The sequence below is a fragment of the Diabrotica virgifera genome, chromosome 2, assembly GCF_917563875.1.
Source record: "Diabrotica virgifera virgifera chromosome 2, PGI_DIABVI_V3a".
Classification (NCBI taxonomy): domain Eukaryota; kingdom Metazoa; phylum Arthropoda; class Insecta; order Coleoptera; family Chrysomelidae; genus Diabrotica; species Diabrotica virgifera.
In genome coordinates, this window is record NC_065444.1 from 125,639,733 (window position 1) to 125,660,452 (window position 20,720).

Sequence of the window (20,720 nt, forward strand, 5' to 3'; positions counted from 1 at the left end):
GCGAAGCATATTCAGCCGCCGAGTATACGAGTCCGAGAGCGGATGATCTGAGTACGGAGGCTGAGGACCCCCATGTGGTGCCACATAGCTTTTGGATTATATTATTTCGCGTCTTCAGTTTTTCTGCCGTTCTTTGTAGGTGTTCCTTAAAACTTAAAGTTCTGTCAAGAGTCACTCCAAGATATTTTGGTGTTGAGTTATGAGTGAGTAGTCTGTTTTCAAAGTGAACGGAGAGTTTTTTGTTGGCTTGGGCATTATTCAGATGGAAACAGCACACTTCAGTTTTCGTTTGCCTCCATTTGCGAAAATATTCACCCATAACAGCAAGGTCATCCGTCAGTATTGTTTCTGTAACGTTCATGTTATTATGTCTTGCTGCAATGGCCTAATCGTCAGCGTAGTAAAATTTCTGCGAAGTTGTCCTAGGTAGGTCCGCGATGTATAAATTAAAGAGTAAGGGTGCCAAAACAGATCCCTGCGGCAGTCCATTGCTGAGCTTCATTTGGACACTTCTTAAATTGCCCATTGTGACGTGAAAAGGTCTGTCGGTGAGCATGCTATCAATGAGTTTGGTTACCTTTTGGCATGGGATGGCACGAATCAGTTTTCAGATTAGTCCTTGTCTCCAGACGGTGTCGTATGCAGCTGATAGGTCAATGAAAGCAACCGATGTTTTTTGCTTTCTTTGAAAACCTGCTTCAATATGTGTTGTTAGGGATAGGATCTGATCTGTGCAGCTGCGGTTAGGTCTGAATCCTGCTTGCTCAATAGGTATCACCCCCAATATAATTATGTTACTAATTCTGTTGTGAATTAAGCGTTCCAACAGTTTATAGACACAGCTCAGTAGTGCAATCGGTCGGTAGTTTTGGGGTTGATCATTTGCTTTTCAATATGGCTATAATGGAGGCCTTTGTAAGGGAATGGGGGATTTCTCCTGATTTTAATATATCTGTGTAGAAATCAGCCAACCATTTCCTAGCATATTTTCCACAATGGAGTAAAAATTCTGGATGTATTTTATCGGAGCCGGGTGCCTTTCCAGACTTAATTTCTGATACTGCTGAGGTAATTTCGTCTGGAGTAAACTCGTCAGAGTATTCAGATGTAGGTGGGCATGCAGACTTTAGTATTGTTAGTTCTTGTTTTACTTTGGTGGTGTGGTCACGATCTCCAGGTGCCCTTGAGTTTGCTACAATGTGGGAGGCCACTCTGTTGGGAACTATTGGTACTTTGTCTCTAGTTGAGTGTCTGCTACTACCAAGTTTTCTAAGTAAGGACCACGCTTTTCTGCTTGATTTACTAAAGTCTAGTTTTCCACAGTTTCCATCAATTTTTGTCGTCTGGCTGCATCCAAACTGTGCAGCAGTTCGTCCGCAATTTCTCGGTCTTGGCTTTCGTTGTATTCTTGATACAATTTTTCGCATTTTTCATCCCATCCTGGGACATAATCTCTACGATATCCTCTGGGTATAGTTTTCTTCGCTGTAGATATAACCGCGTCAACAAATCTCATATAGTTTGTACGTGTTGGGGTTATCCATCCGAGACATTTGTCCAATCTCGCAGTAAAAGTCGCCCAGTTTGCTTTTTTAAAGTTCCACCTAGGTCGAGGGAAAGATGTTATTATTGGTATTTTGATGCCAACTTCTATTACAACTGGTCTATGTTGGCTATGTGGAAAATCTGGGAGCACTGTACGTGAAGCTGCCAGGGGTTGATTGTTTTCGTTTGTGGAGACAAAGCATAGGTCTGGGTTGTATTCTCGCCTCCAGGCTGCAGATCGAAAAGTTCCCTATCTTTAGCGTCAAAGACTAAATACGTGCCAAAAAAGTATGTAGAATGGGCAATAAAAAAATTGAACGTAGTAAATGAGCACAGAAAGGCGTGTGTGGCGCCATTTGGGTAATACATCATTTTTAGTGGCGAATTTAGATTTCTCGTCCCAAAAAACCCTCGCTTACCAAATTTCTTGTGGTTATCCCATGCCTGTCAGGGAATATTCAAGACTAAATAAAATAAAAGTTTAACTTTGACACCCTGTATTTCGGTTATTATCAACTTTCGTACTAAGGTAAGTTAGCTTACATCGACCTATTTAAGCTCAGGAATCTGAGGTTAAGCTACGGCCCATTCTTTACAAAACACCCTGTATATGTATAACAACCCATATAAATAAAATTATAAATAAGTATAAAGTAAATTATAAAGCAGTAACGACTAATTTCATTTGGAATGCTAATTAGGGAATTATTTTCACGATTTTTTTTAACAATTAAACGACCAATTTTATCTTGAGCCTAACTTGTTTTCCTTTAATGTTGGAAACTTTTTTAAAAAATAAAAATAAACCTTTTTTGAACACCTTAAAAATTGTGATGAGTTTCCCCCGAAAAATGCTTCATTTTTTGATTATTTCACGTTGAAATATTCTATTTGGAATTTGACGAATAACACCCTGCTTTTCACTAGCTACAAATCTGCTGCTACTGGGTCTGCAGGCTTCATACATACACTATTTTTTGACTTTTTTATAAGCTATCTTTTTTGGTAATATTTTTTTATAAAATACTTACTTTTTAAGTTATTTGCGAAAAACCGTGTAATAACGTAGTTTTTTTGTTTAAAAATGAATATGTTCACTCGAAAATAATTCGAAAAGTATTGACTTAGTGAAAAAAACTCTATAGAACTAATGTTGCTTAGAATTAGTCACTTATAATTAGTCATTTATTCACTTCCGGACTTATTTTAAACATAAATATGTTCTTTCACCTTCGAGGAGGGGTGGTACTTACTCCCAGGGAAAAAGGACACATCGGCACAACATCATTTGTTTCTATGATATGTTAGCTATGTGTATATTAAATTTAATGTCAATCCATGCGACTTTTTAAAATGCGTAGTAAAAACCGTGAGTAAATGGACTAATTGTCATTAATAGCATATGCCAGTAAAACCTTGTAATATAAATGCATATAATTAAATAATATAGATTAAAAATTTTCCTTCATTATCAAATACCCCAGGAACAAGCGGGGTTTTTAAAGGGAAAAGGTACACGTAAGTAAATACTGAACCTGAGACAACTCATTGAAGAATCCAGAGAATTTCAAGTATCTAAGATAATAATATTAGCAAAGCATATTATGCTTTGTTGACTACCAGAAAGCATTCGATTTGGTCAATTTTAATAGATACGGATGCATCGATACACTTGGTGACACTTATTAAGTATCTTTACCAATCCAATATGGCAACAGTACGACTACATCAGATGTTCTCAATCCAATTAAGAGTGGAGAGGAGTGTTAGACAAGGATGAGTTTTATCACGTGATTTATTCAATATTTATGTTGAATATGTCATGGGTATGGCTTTGGAAGGATTACTAGCTGGAGTAATGGTGGCTGGAGAAAAATTTTCAATTTAAGATTTGCTAATGCCATTACACTTATAGCAGCAAATGAACAAGAAATGCTAGATCTCATGCGAAGAGTGTTGAGTTGAAAAAAATCAAAGTTGGTCTTAAGATTAATACAGATTAGACGAAAATAATGGTGACAGATTCAACAATAGTCAGCTTAGTAACGAAGGAATGCCAGATAGTAGTAGTAGTTCAATGATCTCGGATCTAGTATAACTAATGATGGCAACTGCGCAGATGAAGTTTAGAGACTGGTAAACGCACTTGTATTCTCAATATTTTTATATGAGGCAGAAACCTGCACACTTCGCGCACAAGAACGCCATAAAATTGATCTCTTTCAGGTGATATCTAATGCATGAAGAGTCTCCTCATTATACTTGACTTAAAGCTTACAGTAGGTCAGCTGGTTTGCAATCTTTGCTTATTGTTATCATTCTTATGTTCATAGACTCAACTGACCCAACTGAACACAGTTAACCATCAACGACTGCTCGCAAAACTTTACGGAACTACAAAAGATTTCCGATTAACAAGGTTAATGAAATAATTAGAGAGTCAAAAGTCAACACCAGAGGAACAATAATAACAAAAAGTGTACAAATATTGGCATTTGCAGATGATGTTGATATCATAGCTAGAAGCAAAAGAGAAATGATAAAAGCATTTAATGCTATAGAAAGAGCGGCACAAAACAGTGGCCTAAATATTAATGAAATAAAAACCAAATACATGAAGGCCAGCAAATCGACAGGCCAAAGAAACCTACAGAATCTGACAATAGGAGACTATAACATCACTAGTTACCGCAGATAACAATGTCAGCGAAGAAGTTAAGAGAAGAATACATATTGCTAAAAAAACATAATATAATGGACTCAATAAACATATAAAACCGGTCCTTATATGGATCAGAGACATGGACACTGCCGAAAAGCGATGAGAACTTATTAGGTACGTTTGAACGAAACATCCTTAGACACGTATATAAGGGAGTGAAAGAAAATGACGTATGGCGCAGAAGATATAATTTTGAATTATACGCAGCATACAACGAACCCGACGTCATAACAATGTTATGATAACATCTATAAAGATCGGACGTCTGCGCTGGATGGGCCATGTTGAACGAATGTTGGAGACCGAATCACCAAAACATATAATGAAGGAATAAAATAAAGGTCAAAGGGAAGACCCAAACTTAGATACATGGAACAAGTGGAACAAGATCTGAAAACACTTGAAAACACTTGATTACCCACTGGAAGAACAAAGCAAGGAACAGAACAGAATGGTGGAAAATCCTAGAGCAAGCCAGGACCCAAAAAGGGTTGTCGAGCTACTGATGATGATGAAGGTTAATGAAATGTCCAGAATAGACGCTTCTACGTAACGCTCCAGTACATTTTATACAACATATATTTATCCGATCGCTACCGAAAATCAATCGCTACCCTTACAACTATCCGATCTTTTTAAAGAACTGGAGAGTATCAAGAAATGCCTTTACAGTCTTGATCTCAATGAAGGGAAACCCCCAATCTGCACCTCCACGTGGTAGAAGATGGGCAACACTTAAGTAGTTAGCTTAGGTGGCTGACGTAGATGGGGACCGAGTGTTTGCCGGTATAAGTATAATATTCAACGTTATTGTTAGGAATAACGCAAGGGCACCTTCTTGTCATGGGGAGGAGAAATCGTACCCGAAGGCGGATGAACGATATCCCGTCGTCAACGGCATAGGATGCGAAAGGCAAGTGGAAAACCATCGCATTAAATTTTCAAGATAGTTAATATGGCAAGTCAAAATCAAAACAGGGCCCCTAGTCAGCAGGCGCTCAATCGTCAAGGGGTGCCAAGAATCGCCGGGAGGAAACTTAAAATTGCTACGTAGAATCATAAGATATTGTATAGAGCAGGCAAATTAGCAAAAGCTGAAAACGAGATGAGTATGTATGAGGTGAGATGGAAAGAAGGATATGCGGATACAATAAATGGAAACCGATTCTATTATGCAGGCAAAGATGATGAAGCCCAATCAGGTCACTGACGAAGCGTCCATGTAACCACTGTTACCATTGGGAACAGTTAAAAATCTTGCAAATAAATATGTATTTTATGACGATGAATAATTCCATTTATTATTTTATTTTATTTTTACCAATAGAAATATATTATATTATGTGTTAATAGTACCTAATTCAGTAAATAGCCAGACACACGAAAATATTGGCGAGTCTATGTGACTCAGTTGCACTTTATTATATTCTGTTACCAGTCTCATTTGTGGTGACAATGAATGGTTATCTCGCTGTCGCTCGGGCGGCTCGGGACCGGCTAGTGAAAATTTTGAAGGAGCGATGGGCGTAAGCGCGCTGTGTATATCACTAGGGCTGTTACCAGATTTAAATTTACTAACAGTACCTATAATAAAAAGTGTGCGTGCAGTTCACCATGGATGAGTGTCGCTGCGTAATCGATCAACTACTTGAAAAGTAATTCTGATTGAAAAATAAAATGAGATTATTGAAAATGAAAGACCTATTTTAAACAATTTAAAAAGGAATTTAAAAAATTAGCTCGATATTTTAAATTTAGTTGGTACAGTGAAAATCCTTGGTTATGTGGTTGCAAGAAAAATAGACTGTATTGTTGGCCATGTCTTCTGGTTTTTACAGAAAAATGGGTGGACCAGGTTCACGATTTAAATAGTTTTAGAGTTTTTAAAAAGAGACATGAAATTTCTCCGTTACCTACATGTAAGATGTACAGGCCCCCGCAGCGTGAAGTTTGCGGGGGGCCCCAATCGCTTAGGTGCCCCATCTTGTCATCTGATATTATGTAAAAATCTGTTATTGTTATATTATTTTACGTTGTGTGTTTAAAATTAAAAACGTAAATTTCTAAATAGACGTATTTGCCAAGTGAATCATCCCATAATATCTCGAAACTTAATCCCTTCCGGCCTAACGAAATTTTATGGTAACGACAATCACAATCAACTATAATGCTTTGTACGAGACTATTGAAAGATTTTAGAATTGCAATTTGCCGAATTTTAGAACAATATTTCTAAATGTAGAAATGGGTTTTCTCTTTAGTCTTTACCTACGTTTAGTATTTCGATACAATTATCCAGAGGCGTAACAGAGGCCCCAGCAGCATGAAGCTTACGGGGGGCCCCAATATGTCAAAGGCCCCATCTTGTTGTCTAATATGTAAAAATGTGTTGTTATGTTATTTGCATACATACGTTTTTTAAGCAGTGCAGTATTGAAAAGGAACTTGTCCATCCGAATTAATAAAATTGTAGATATATTCGCTGATAGTAGATAGTGCACGAAGAAAGTTGTACATCTCATAGAATAATACTAATGTAATCATTTAGTAATTTTTGTTCTATTTTAGTCTATACCAATAAAGATGAAAAATGTAAGTCGTCATAAACAATGCATGAATACACCAATAGCTCAGTAAATTACAGTTTTGGAGTGAAATTATCAGCGTCACGACGGAAGTATTTGCTTGACAATTTGGATTTAGGTTCTAGTTACACTCCACTTCAAAGTTGGATTTATGCCGTTGGTTGCTTTTACTTCGGGGATGACTCCCCACCTTGGGGTGAACAACATATGTTTAAAATAAGTCCGGAAATGTATAAATTGACTAATTATAAGAAACTTTTGTTCTTCTATAAAGTTTCTTTATCCATGGTAATACTGTTTAAGTCATTTGCGAGTGAGAATGTTTATTTAAAAAAAAACACCGTTTTCAGACGGGGTTCTCGCAAATAACTCAAAAATAAGTATTTATCGAATTAAATATTAGATATCGAAAACATAATTGTACCAAAAATGTAGCTTATAAGATATAGGAAATGGTGTATTTATTCAGTAAGTCTAACGACACAGTAAAAGCACAGTTGAAGCTCATGAAAAATTATTCTTATTTATCCAATTCCAAATCGAATATTTCAACCTGAAATAACCAAAAAATAAAGCAATTTTAGGGAAAAACTCCTAAAACTTTTGTTAAATGTTTCAAAAAAGCTTTATTTCTATTTTTTATAAAAGTTTCTAGCACCAAAACTATACGAGTTGCGCTCAAAATAAAGTTGGCCCCTTTTTTGGTAAAAAAAAATCGTGAAAATCTGCCCCTATTTCGCACCCCAAATAAAATTTATCATTAGCGCTTTACCATTTAAGTACTTTAATTATTTATTGTTTATATGATCTTCTGTAAGTTTGACCGGTTCAAAGTTCTTATTTTTGAAAAATTTTAAAAGTTTTTTATTTTGGAAAAATGCCTTTTTTTTCAAAATAACTAAAAAAGTATTAGTGATACGAAAAATCTCAGAGAGTAAAGAAATGTAGGTAGGTCTTGCTTTTATAAATATTTTGGCTTTATTTTGTTTTTCTGTAAGACAAAAATTGGTTAAGACATGGCTGTTTAAAATTTGCATATACTCGTGATTAGTGACTCGTTCAAGCCCTTCAACTAGAACCCTTTTAAAAATAAGCACTTTGAACCAGTGAAACTTACAGGTCGTATAAAAAAAGTTAGGTAATTTGTAAGGCGATAATTATTAGTTTCATTTGGGGTGCTAAATAGGGGGAGATTTTCACAATTTTTTACCAAAAAATGGGATTAACTGTATTTTGAGCGTAACTGGCTTAGTGTTGATGCTAGAAACTTCTGTAAAAAATAAAGCTTCTTTTAAACACTTTAAAAAAGTTCTAATGAGTTTCCCCGAACAGTATTTCATTTTTTGGTTATTTCACATTGAAATATTCGATTTGGAATTTGACGAATAAGAAAACTTTTCATAAGCTACAAGTTTTTTTTACTGGGTCGATATACTTCATTTTTGTTTCATTTTTTTTATAAGCTAGATACATTTTTGCTAACAATATTCTTTTCGATCGAATACTTACTCTTTGAACTATTTGCGAAAAATCGCCTAAAAACGTCTTTTTTTTTGTTGAACAATAAACATTTTTACTTATAAATAACTCGAAAAGTCTTGAGTTGACCACTTCCGTGGTGACACTGAAAATTACACGGTATCGCCGTATTTTATGTTGATTTACTGGTCTGTAACACATATAGGTATTTGTTACACATATCGCATTTAGTAATTTTTTAAAGGGGGCCCCATTTCCAATTCTGCGGGGAGGCCCCGACGGAGTTTGTTACTCCACTGAAGATGTATACCCAATTTGATTTAGTTTGGCAAAACAAGAATCAAAAGTTCTCTTAACCAAGCATTTAAAGCAAATATTGCTAAACATAATGAGTTTGTTAAAAAAATAGATAGGTACTCGTATATCCTTAGCTCACTTATAATAGATATGTAGCGTATGTTTTTTGGCCGAACAAGAATTAGCGTTTCGTGGTCATTTTGAGGGCGACGGCTCTGACATTCGAGGCAATTACATGGAATTGTTAACATTAATTGCCAAAAAAGATCAAAAATGTTGCCAACATCTAGAAACATCAACTGTTTTTTCGAGAGTTTCAAGTGATATACAAAATGATATTATTGAAGCTTTATGTATATATGTTACAGTTCAAGTTGATTATCCAGTTGGAGTTGACTCCAACTAGTTGGAGTCAACTCTAACGGCTGGTTTCAGTAAAAGTTGATTATAAATATAAAATGAAGATTTATATTCAACATTTACTAGTAAAAGTAGACTCCAACTAGGAAAAGTATACTCTTCCCAATGCCATTTAGTAAAAGTTGATTCTGATTCACACAAATAGCCGATTCTAGAAATTAAATGTTACTGAATATGTTCAAATTAGTCTAGGCTGTATCGTCGCCCCCGTTAGGTAAATTACTCCGATTCGAATTTTTTGCACAAACTTACTCAAAAAGAGGTCCTTATAACAAATCTACTGGGTGCCAGGCAGTACCTTGATCGATAAATTGTTTTTTATACAATTTTTTTAGACAAATTCACAAAAATAATTTTTTTACTTCGAACAATTTTTTTTAGATCATTTGGATTATTCTGAGCAAAAAAGCTATTTTGTGATTTTTCTCTAAAATTGATTGTTGTCGAGTTATACGCGATATAAAATTTGAAAAATGCGAAAATAGCCATTTTCAAGGCTTAATAACTCGGTTAAAATCCATTATTATGAAAGTCAGAAAGTGACCAAATCAAAGTTTATAGCCCCCTCTACAAGATCCAGCAGAAATTTTAGTCACTATTTTATTACTAAGCTTTATCTTTAATTATTAACAATGAGCGCTAAGTGCGTCCGTCAATGGTGAGTGCTAAAGAGATGCACCATTCCAGCCATCCAATGGTGAATCTCACTCCCATTCACATTGACGGCCGCCTCAATACACGGTTAGCGCTCATTGTTGATCATTAAAAATAATATCTTATTAATGAAATAATGACAAAAATTTCTTCACGATCTTATAGAGGTATCTTAAATCTTTGATTTTTTTTAGTTTCTGACTTTCATAATATATAATATCGTATGGCATTTTTGCCTTTCGGACAGTTCCGGCGCCAATTACATCTTTAACCCTGTTTCAAGTAACTAGTGTCGATGTACACTAGCCCAGGGGGACCGACTGCTTAACGTGCTCTCCGAGGCACGGTGAGACGGCTCGTGTCATTATTGAAAATGAAAATGGTTTGTATTTAGCAGGGCTCGAACCCACGTGCACTGGCGTATGAGGCCAGCGATTATGCCGTTACTCCACGGCCGCTCGCTCGACTTCCACAATAATTATCTTTAACCGAGTTATTAAACCTTGAAAATGGTTATTTTGGCGTTTTTCAAATTTTAAGTCGCTAATAACTCGACAACAGTCAATTTTAGAGAAAAAAAGGTCCAACGGATCTAAAAAAAATTTGTACGAAGTGAAAAAACTACGTATTTTTGCGAATTTGTTTAAAATCATTGTTTATCGCCAAACTTCACTAAAATCATTCATTATTGTACTCATTTGCCCTCATTTTCGGCAGTAAAGTAACACTTTGTTGTATTGAAAGAAGAATGTTACTTTACCTGCCGCGATAATTAATCAAATTAACCGAGATTGAATGTAAGTGGTCAATGGCAGCAATATATTATTTATTTGAGTGAAATTAAAATTTATTTACTTTAATTATTAAAAATATTGTACAAAATTTATCTTACTATTAACAAAATTTTTGTCAAAAAGTAAAATAATGTTGTGTTTCGCAATTATATTCATACAAAATAAATCAAAACTTTACAGATTTAGTAAAATTAGGTAGGTATACAATATTGATAACAATCGATTAAACATCAAAACCGGCCATCATGCAAAAGTCATCTGTCATTACTGTCATACGAATTTTTTATTTCGTCTAAAATTAAAAAAATTTCCTCAAAGTTGTAAGTAAGTGTTAATGTTTTTTATGATTAACGATACAATTTTGTACGCACCACCTCAATACTCTTTATCGAACGCGTCTGTTCCTCTGCTCGTAATATCAGACTCGTTCGATAAAGAGTCACTTTACTGACTGACTTTACTGAAATTGGTTAAACAATTTTTCGACCGCGGTACCGCGTGACACACTGTGTATTTGTTATAAGGATTGTTATACGGATGTATTTCTTTGAGTAAGTTTGTGCAAAAAATCGATTCAGAATAATTTACCTAACGGGGACGACGTTACAGACTATACTAATAAGTAGTTGAAACGGTCAAAACAAAGAAACGCACACTCATCAAAAATGCACTTTAGATTCTCGTATAATCAACATTTACTGAATCGATCCAGGAAGAGTCAACTCAAACTAGTAAAAGTTGATTTAAATTTTTAAAATCAACTTTTACTGCTCGTTTCAGTTGGAGTTGACTCCAACTAGTTGGAGTCAACTCTAACTGAGAATCAACTTGAACTGTAACATATACATTTAGCCATATCTTCATTTTTTTAAATAAGATTTTTTGCATCTGGTTTTGGTAACACTTTAGAAAAAGTCACGCGTCGCCACTGAATCAGGTGTAGGAGTGTTGGTAACAGCATCCATGAAACAACACACAAAGGGTTTTCTACCAGTCAGTGACAGAGTAATGATCATCAAATTAAATGGACAACCATTCGACATCAATATCATACAGGTATTCGCACCGACAGCAGACAGCACAGACGCAGATCTTAAGATTTTATACTCCGATATTAAAAAGATAAAAAACACATAAAATCAGAGATGACATCAGCATATTTATGGGAGATTGGAATGCGAATGTAGGAGCAGAAAAAGTCGAATCGATCATCGGTCCATACGGTTTAGGAACCAGGAACGAACGAGGCACACGTTTTGTTGAATTTTGCCAAGAGAACAACCTGGTGGTTCTTAACACATGGTTTAAATTACCTAAAAGACGTCTGTATACGTGGAGGTCTCCTCAAGATTGCGAAGGAAATATTATGAGGAACCAAATCGACTACATTACAATTAACAAAATGTTCCGTAATAGTATTCTAAATGTAACAACGTACCCAAGCTGTGACATAAATTCAGACCACAACCCTGTAGTCGCAACTGTCAGAATAAAACTTAAAAGAGTCAACAAGGCTAAACCCAATCAGAGAATAGCATGGAGTAGTGCTGAACAAGGACAAAAACATATGAATAAAGACATGGTAGACACGCAGTTAGAGTCTAAGACATTAGCTCCCACTAAAGAGAAGACAATAAAAGAAAATATTGGAGACATGTGGGAAAAAATTACTATCCTATAAAATACTATCCTGGAGGTAGCAAACCAAAATATACAGAAAGAAAACCGTAAACAAAGAAAACCATGGATAACAAACGAAATATTACAAATTAGGAGAGGAGACGGATGGCAAAAAACAAAAACCTAACAAGATACAAAGACCTCAACAGGGAAATTGAGAGAAAGATAAATGTAGCTAAGAAAGACTGGATGAAAGAAAAATGTAAAGAGGTAAAAGATCTGCAAAGGAAGCATAAAGATCGAGAATTACTCAAAAAGGTAAAGGAAGTCGCAGTAATATGAAAACCCAAACATTTATCTATTGTAACAAACAAGAAAAACCAAATGGAATTAGACCCTGAAAAACAGAAAGAAATATGGAAACAATATCTTAAAGATTTGTTTGGTGATCAGAGAACAGAAGAGCCCCCACAAATAGATACAGATGGAAAACTAAATATTCTAACCGAAGAAGTTAAGCCGGCAATAAAAGACGCAAAGAACAACAAGGCACCCGGCGAAGATCTAACAACAGCCGAACATTTTAAACACCGAAGTGATAATGCTGTCAGGAAATTAACCTACCTCTTTAACATTATACATGAACATTGCACTCTACCACATGACTGGCTAACATCCACATAATATGTAGCTCTTCCTAAAAAACAAAAAGCAAGGAAATGTGAAGACCATCGAACTGTATCCCTAATGAGTCATGCCGCTAAGATTTTTATGCGCGTAATTTATAACCGCATTCACAATAAGTGTGAAGAATACCTGAGTTGTTCTCAATATGGTTTTAGAAAAGGTACAGGCACCAGAGAAGCAATTATGGGATTGACACTAACGGCAGAAAGGTATCTCGAGGTACAAAAACAGCTGTATGTGTGCTTTGTCGATTATAGAAAGGCCTTCGACCGCATTTTTACGAAAAATTGATTGAGGTGCTAAAAGAAGTAGGGCTGGACGGTCACGACATAGCTATAATAAGCAATACATACTGGAACCACACAGGATGTGTTCGAACAGACAACGGAAATACCAATTATGTAAACATAGAACGAGAAGTGCGTCAAGGGTGCATTCTGTCCCCTCTACCATTTAACGTCTATGCCGAACATATCATCATAGCTTCTCTTGAAGATCGCCCTGAAGGTGCCAGAGTCAATGGCATTATAATTAACAATGAAAGATATGCCGATGACACCGTAGTATTAGCGGAAACAAAAGACCAACTAAAAATACTGATGAACATACTATCAGACGCAAGTCACAGACTGGGCTTGGATATTAATCTTTCCAAAACCAAAATCATGGTATTCCACAAGAACCCCCATGAACAAATTACACCCAACATACAAATCAATGGTATCACCCTTCAGAATTCCCAAAGCTTCATATACCTGGGCAGAGAGCTAAACAGTCAGCTAGACCACTCAAAAGAAATTAGAAGACGCATTGAAATAGCAAGATCTGGCTTCATGAACATGCGTAAAATGCTCTGTATCCCCAAGATATCAGTCACAATAAGATTGAGAACACTAAAGTATTATGTGTGGTCTCTATTACTATATAGCTGTCAGACCTGGACATTAAAACAGTATGACGTCAACTAACTGAATTCATTCGAAATGTGGATGTACCGCCGAATGCTAAGAATAAGCTGGACCAGCAGAATTACAAATGAAGAAGTACTGGAAATAATGAACACACGTCCTCGTCTGGTCAGTACAATCAAAATTAGAAAGACGTCGTACCTAAGACACATAATGCGTCATAGGGAATTTTAGCAGCTCCAGGTAATATTAGAAGGCAAAATCGAAGGTAAAAGGGGTACAGGAAGAAAGAAAAAATCATGGCTCCAAAACATCAGAGATTGGACCCACACGACAGGGAATGACTTAATCCATCAAGCCCAGAATAGAGAAACATTTGCCATATTGATCGCCAACCTCAATAGAGAAGGCACTTAGGAGGAGGAGGACCCTGACAACATATGCACCAACACCAATTCATACACCAACAAACAATGCCATTTATTTACGCTGATGATACAGCTGTGGCAGCTCAGGGAAGAACCTTCAAAAAAGTCGAAGTGTCACTGATACATTCCATGGGAGACTATATTTATTATATACTTTCCACCTTAGAAACAAGCATGCCCGAAGGCCGCTGTAGGTGGAATGGCGTGGTCAGATGCTGGAACACAATGAGACGTCAAAATACCTCGGCGTATGTCTGGATAGAAATCTGTCTTATCGATACCACTGTGAAGATGTCAAGAAAAATATGTAAGTGCCAGAAACAATATCTGCAAACTAATACAAAATGAAGAGCACAACCACACACTCTCCGCACTTCTGCCTTGGCATTATGTTTTTCGGCCGCGGAGTTTGGAGCAGCAGTGTGTGCAAAGTCTGCTAACGCAAAGAACGTCGACGTGGCTTTAAATAAAACGGTACGTATAATATCGGGTTGCCTAAAACCGACACCTATCGAAGAGGTCTAGCACTAGCACATAGTTGGGATTTCTTCACCACCTATCAGGAGACAGGTCACGTCAGAGGTATAACGAAAGAAGCAGGAGACAAACCGAAGACACCCCTTGTATGACCACCATCATCATCAATGGTCCTACAGCCCTATGAAAGAGCCTCGACCATCCCAAGTCTATTACGCCAGTCAGTCCTATCCATTCTCCATCTACACCATCCTTCCATCTAAGTTTTGGCCTACCCCTATTTCTACTTCCCACAGGTTGTGACATAAGGATTCTTCTAGGAGGGTTGTTATGCTGTGAGCTTGCTAGATGTCCTGCCCATCTTAGTCTTCCTATTCTTATAACAGATACTACGTCCTTTACCACCAAATATATGTTTATATCTGTGATATACCTCGTAGTTGTACCTCCTCCTCCAAATACCATTTTCACAGATGCAGAAGGTTTTCATTTGCCTTGGAGATGGTCCATGTCTCCGATTCATATGTCAACAGGTCAACACTTCCGTCGTGACGTCTCCTTGGTGATCAGGGAGCCTAAGTATGTGAATTTGTCCACCACTTCAAAGGTAGAGTTATCAACAGAGAATTGGTGACCGATGTTTCTGGATCTATTGTTGGGTGTTGATGCCATCATCTTAGTTTTCTCCTCGTTTGCTTTCAGGCCCATATTTTTCGAGGCGTTTGAGAAGGTGGTATACATTTCTTCTAGTTTGCGTGTTGTGCGGGCAACTAGGTCCACGTCATCGGCATATGCCAAAATTTGGGATGATTTATTAAAAATATTTCCTCTGTTGTCTATTCGGGCATCTCTGAAAGCCTTTTCCAGAGCTATGTTGAAGAGCAGCCCAACATTCGTTTCAAACGCCTGTGATTGTTCTCCCTGTATTTCGACTTTGCAAACGACTTTACGCATTGCAGCCTTAACCAATCTTATCAGTTTATCAGGGATGTGGAATTCATCCATGGCTTCATACAATTTATTTACTTGGACACTATCATAGGCCGATTTAAAATCTACGAAAAGATGGTATGTGTCGATATTGAATTCATTGGTTTTTTCCAGTATTTGCCTTAGCACAAAGATCTGGTCTGTTGTTGATCGTTTTGATATTCTCCAAGAAGCTACTCTGAATGTGCACTTAGGCGACCATATAAGATACTCGAAAATATTTTGTAAGCTGTATTAAGGAGGGTTATTACCCTATAGTTTCTACATTCCAATTGATTACCCTTTTTGTGTAGCGGGCAAACGATTCCAATACACCACTCTTCCGGGATTTGTTCCTCATTCCAGGCTCTCAGTATTATTTTATATATTTGATTAGTCAGGGTAGCACCTCCATATTTAATAAGTTCCGCAGGTATACATACAGTTCCTGGAAATTTATTATTTTTTAGGTGTTTTATTGCATCCCGTACTTCTTGAATTGATGGAGGCTCTAATGGTGTATTGTTGGTTGCTCTTGGGTTTGGTTGATTTGGATCTTCTACTTCGATGGTAAGTAGTTCTTTATAGTGTTCCACCCACCTTTTCAATATTTCTTCTTTTGTATTGAGTATGTGCCCCTCCTTATCCTTACATAGTCTTAGTCTTGGTTTGAATTCCTTTCTTACATTCTTCAGAGTTTTATAGAATTTTCTTGTTTGATTTTTCTGTTTTAATGCCTCAAGTTCTTCCAGTATTCTATTTTCATATATTCTCTCTTTTCTTCTTTCTTGTATGACCACCAGACTCAGCCAAACAGACGCCTGACTTTTCAACTGGACATTGTCAAATAAAAAGACAGAAGAAGAAAAATATAAATTTATCAGCAGATTTATTATTTTTGAATCTGCTCAAAAATTTTCATTTCTAATAGTACTTACCAAGACATGCAGTAGTTTGTGGTATACTCTTGTAAGCCCAGTTATAGCTAGACGAAAGACTATATTGGAAAAGTCCTGGGAACTGTATAATACCATTATCAGTAAAATTTCCCGCTTCTATTACCAAAACCTTAAAATCTTTCCGTTCAGAGAGTCTGCTTGCGATAACTGATCCTGTAACACCTCCACCAATAACGATGAAATCATAAGAACCAAAAGCTGAAAAATTGTTATTTGTTAATTGTAAACAAAAATATATAGTCCGTTCTTTGACAGTAAAATATTGCAAAAAAAATTTTAGGAGCCGCTCACATTGACCGGAAATTTGGCATACACATAGGTAACATGTCAAAGAAGAAAAGTGATATTGTGCTGATGTGTGCTTTTGCTCTGGGGGTGAGTTTCAGCCCTTCTCGGGGGTGAAAAAATATACGTTCAAAATGAGTCCGGAAATGGATAAACTGACTAATTCTAAGAAACTTTTGTTCTATATAGCCCGATCAAAGAACAATCTGCCCCAAAAAAATAAAGGAAGGATGAAAATTTGGGAATAGGTAGTTGAAAATATCTATTATTATATAAGAAAAAGTTTGCAATTCTACATCCCCTCCATTTTAAAAAATGGAGGGGAATACCCCCCTCTCGAAGAAGAAAAAAATACATTCAAAATAAGACCGGAATTGGATAAAATGATTAATTCTAAACAACTTTTCTTCTATAGAGTTTTTTCACTCAAGTCAATACTTTTCGAGTTATTTGCGAGTGAATATGTTCATGATTAACAAAATAAAACATGTTTTTGGACGGTTTTTCGGAGATAACTCAAAAAGTAAGTATTTTAGTGAAAAAAATATTCTTAGCAAAATATAGCCCATAAAAAATTGAAAAAAATGGTGTATGCATGAGGTCTGTAGACCCAGTAGAAGCAGAGTTGCAGCTAATGAAAAGTAGGTTCTTCTTCGTCAAATTCCAAATCGAATATTTCAATGTGAAATAACCCAAAAACGGAGCAATTTTAGGGGAAAATTCATTTTAACTTTTTTAAAGTGTTTAAAAAAAGGTTTACTTTTGTTTTTTAAAAAGAGTTGTAATATTAAAAGTAAGTGAATTACGCTCAAAATATTGTTGGTCCCTTTTATTTTTTGGAAAAAAAATCGCGAAAATCACCCCCTAATTAGCATCACATATAGATTTTAACATACAATTTTTTACCTCTTCACAAGTTACTTTGTCTATGTATTATTTATATGATCTGTAAGTTTCATCGGTTCAAAGTGCTTCGTTTTGAAAAAACTGTATTTAAAATGGATTTAACGAGTAACTAATCACGAGTTTAGGCAAATTTTGAACAGCCATAGCATAACCAATTTTTGTCTAACAAGAAAACAAAAAATCAAAAATATTCAGAAAAGCAAAACGTACATTTTATTACTCTTTGAGAGATTTTTGGTATTTCTAATTGTTTTTAAGTTAATTCCATAAACAATTAAGATTTTTTTCAAAATAAAAAAAAATGTTTTATTTTAAACCCAATTTTTTTCAAAACTGAGCACTTTGAACCAATGAAACTTATAGACCGGGAGATATTATACAGAAGTTCAGCCACGATTTTCTAAGTCCTGCCTTTTACAATATTGGAAGGGTAGACGGTGTACTTACAATCTGTGGAAACATCAACAAATTTCCTGTGATATTTTCCTGTAAAAATTAGATTTTCCCAAAAAATAAAAATCGGGTTTTGCGATGAATTTCTAAGTCCTGCCATATCCGTAGATAGACAGGATACTATCGATTTTATGAAGAAAATTTTTTGGGTAGGAGGGTTGCAAACGGGGTAACGGAGTATGTATATATGTATACAAATATGTAAGGAAAATAATGAAATTTTCATGATTTTCTAGGTCCTGCCAACTAAATAAACTAAACATATTTATTTCAAAATGATCAAAAAAAAAATATTGGCATGACGTCTCCTAATGTTTAAGTATACCTGTCCCTTGGAAAATTCTGTGGAAAATTTTCACCCTGATTCCGTGCTTTTCTTCGTCCTGCATTTAAAAAGTTATAATACTGAAATACAATCAATACCTTTTCGGTACTCGGCGGGAAGGTTAAACGGTTCTTGTAAGACGGCAGGAGTCCTAGATTTGTAAGAAAATTCGTGAAAAAGTCAATGATTTTCTGAGTCATGCCATTTTGCACATGTTTCAAGAATCTTAATATAAGTCTATTTACAAAGAGGCAGGATGGTTTTATGGTTATTTTGTATACATGGTGGGGCATTAGTGTGACAAAGTCCAATTACTCGTTTGTCGTAAGATATACGAAAAAAGTTATTTAGGTAAAACATGGGCCACAGATAGGACTATGATTTAACAGTATTTTTCTAATATACAGGGCTACCCGTTTTCACAGGGTGACACAAATTTATGTTTTTTTAAATGGAATACCCTGTATATTTTTACATTTTTGGATTCTACTCGATGTTCTCTTTAACAAAATATAGTGTTTTGAAATATTATACGAGGTAGTTTAAAATATAATTACGTTTTTTTGTTAATTTTGTAAGAACATTCACACCCTATACATATTGTTAGTGATTTGATATCCAAACTTCTATTAATTTATGTTTAAACGATTTTAAATATAGTCTACTATTGTCAGTTATTAATAGTATACCAAAATGTTTAATTTCAGTATACGGGGTTGGTTGAAACTCGGAATGAGTATTTTCTGAGTTTTCTTAAATGGGACCTTTAGTATTATAATAAAATGATATTTTATGGTACCTTTTATTTGTTAAGCATTTTCTATGCCATATTTATATATTAATTTCGGCAGTAAATTGATACAGACAGATTACTCAGGTGGTTTTTGGGGTTTCTGAACAAGAATGTCACATTAGAACAGATCTTCACCTAGTGCTCGGGGTGACTAATATACACGCCATATTCTTAAATTTCGAGGCTTTCAGACACTAAAGTGATGCAAGTAGATTACTCGAGGAGTTTTGTGGTTGCTGAACATGAATATGCCATCAGAATTGACCTCCAAAAACTCTCTAAATTCGAGATCAGTCACCCTGGAAACCAGGTGCTCCGAGGGTCGGTTGTAATGTCATATTCGTGTTCGGCCATCCCAAAAACCCTCGAATAATCTGTTTTCTTTAATTTATTGCCGATATCCCACAAAACTCCAGATGACGTGCCTTAGCAGCAACTCTGGGCACTAGGTGATTCGGAGGTCGGTTCTGCTTGCGTATTCGTAACTCCATAAATCTCCAAAATAACAAAATTTTGCCCTAAATACACTGATTTTGACAGGTTTATGCACTTTCGGATGCATGTTATGCACTAAAATGCAATTTCCACCCATTTTTATATTGTACACCTTTTCCTGATGTTATCCTGAACACAATGCAAAAAGTTTGCAAGTACATAGATAGATGCTGTATTTAAAAATCGATTTATTCTGGTGTTGTTAGTGTTAGTACATTTTGCTATCAAATATAGGAAACAATATCAGGACATTAAATAAAATAAAACATTTTTATTTTCGGAGAGTCGCATAAATGGCCCGACGTCTATTTGTTTAGCAGTGTTTTATTTCCATGAAACGTGATTTACGTTTCATGTTCCTATGATGTGCGGCCTGCCTAAGGGAGCTAAAGCTCTTTACAGATGGCGCGTTATAATTAGTTTTTTATATCTCCAGAACGCTTCCAATTCGAAAGACAAAAACTGGTCCGCCTTTTTTTCTTCCAGAGATAAATCGATTCCATCAATTGCGAATCTCTAGAACCGGTCATAGGAATCTTTTTTGTCTTTCCCTTTTAGGTATTTTTGACAATAGATTATTAAATTGTGAGGTATTCTAGTACTAAAAGGTACTCTTGCTTTAAGTCAGTAGGATGCACGGTTTTCTGGAAAAATCCATTTTAAAATTTTTCGTCTGTTGAATTCGAAAAAAAATTTTAAAATAATTAAAAAAAAACGGTGTATTTGCTGACTTAAAGTAAGAGTAACTTTTAGTACTAGAATACCTCATAATTTAATACTCTACTCTCAAAAATGTCTAAAAATTTAAAGACCAATAAGTTATGAGATAAAATATTTGTTGATCTACCCAAAACGGATGCCTATGACCAGTACTAGAAATTCACAATTGATAAAATCGATTCATCTCTGGAAGAGAAAT

At 35.6% G+C, this 20,720-nt stretch overlaps 1 protein-coding gene across 1 annotated transcript in view; it reads right to left on the reverse strand.

The window, feature by feature from the left end:
• The window catches only part of LOC114339749 (glucose dehydrogenase [FAD, quinone]-like), a 97,087-nt gene that overhangs the window by 18,216 nt on the left and 58,151 nt on the right, over positions 1-20,720 (reverse strand). Inside the window, exon 5 of the mRNA XM_050644841.1 lies at positions 16,524-16,742. Within this exon, the coding sequence (XP_050500798.1) occupies positions 16,524-16,742 (219 nt within the window). The remainder of the gene's footprint in view (positions 1-16,523; positions 16,743-20,720) is intronic.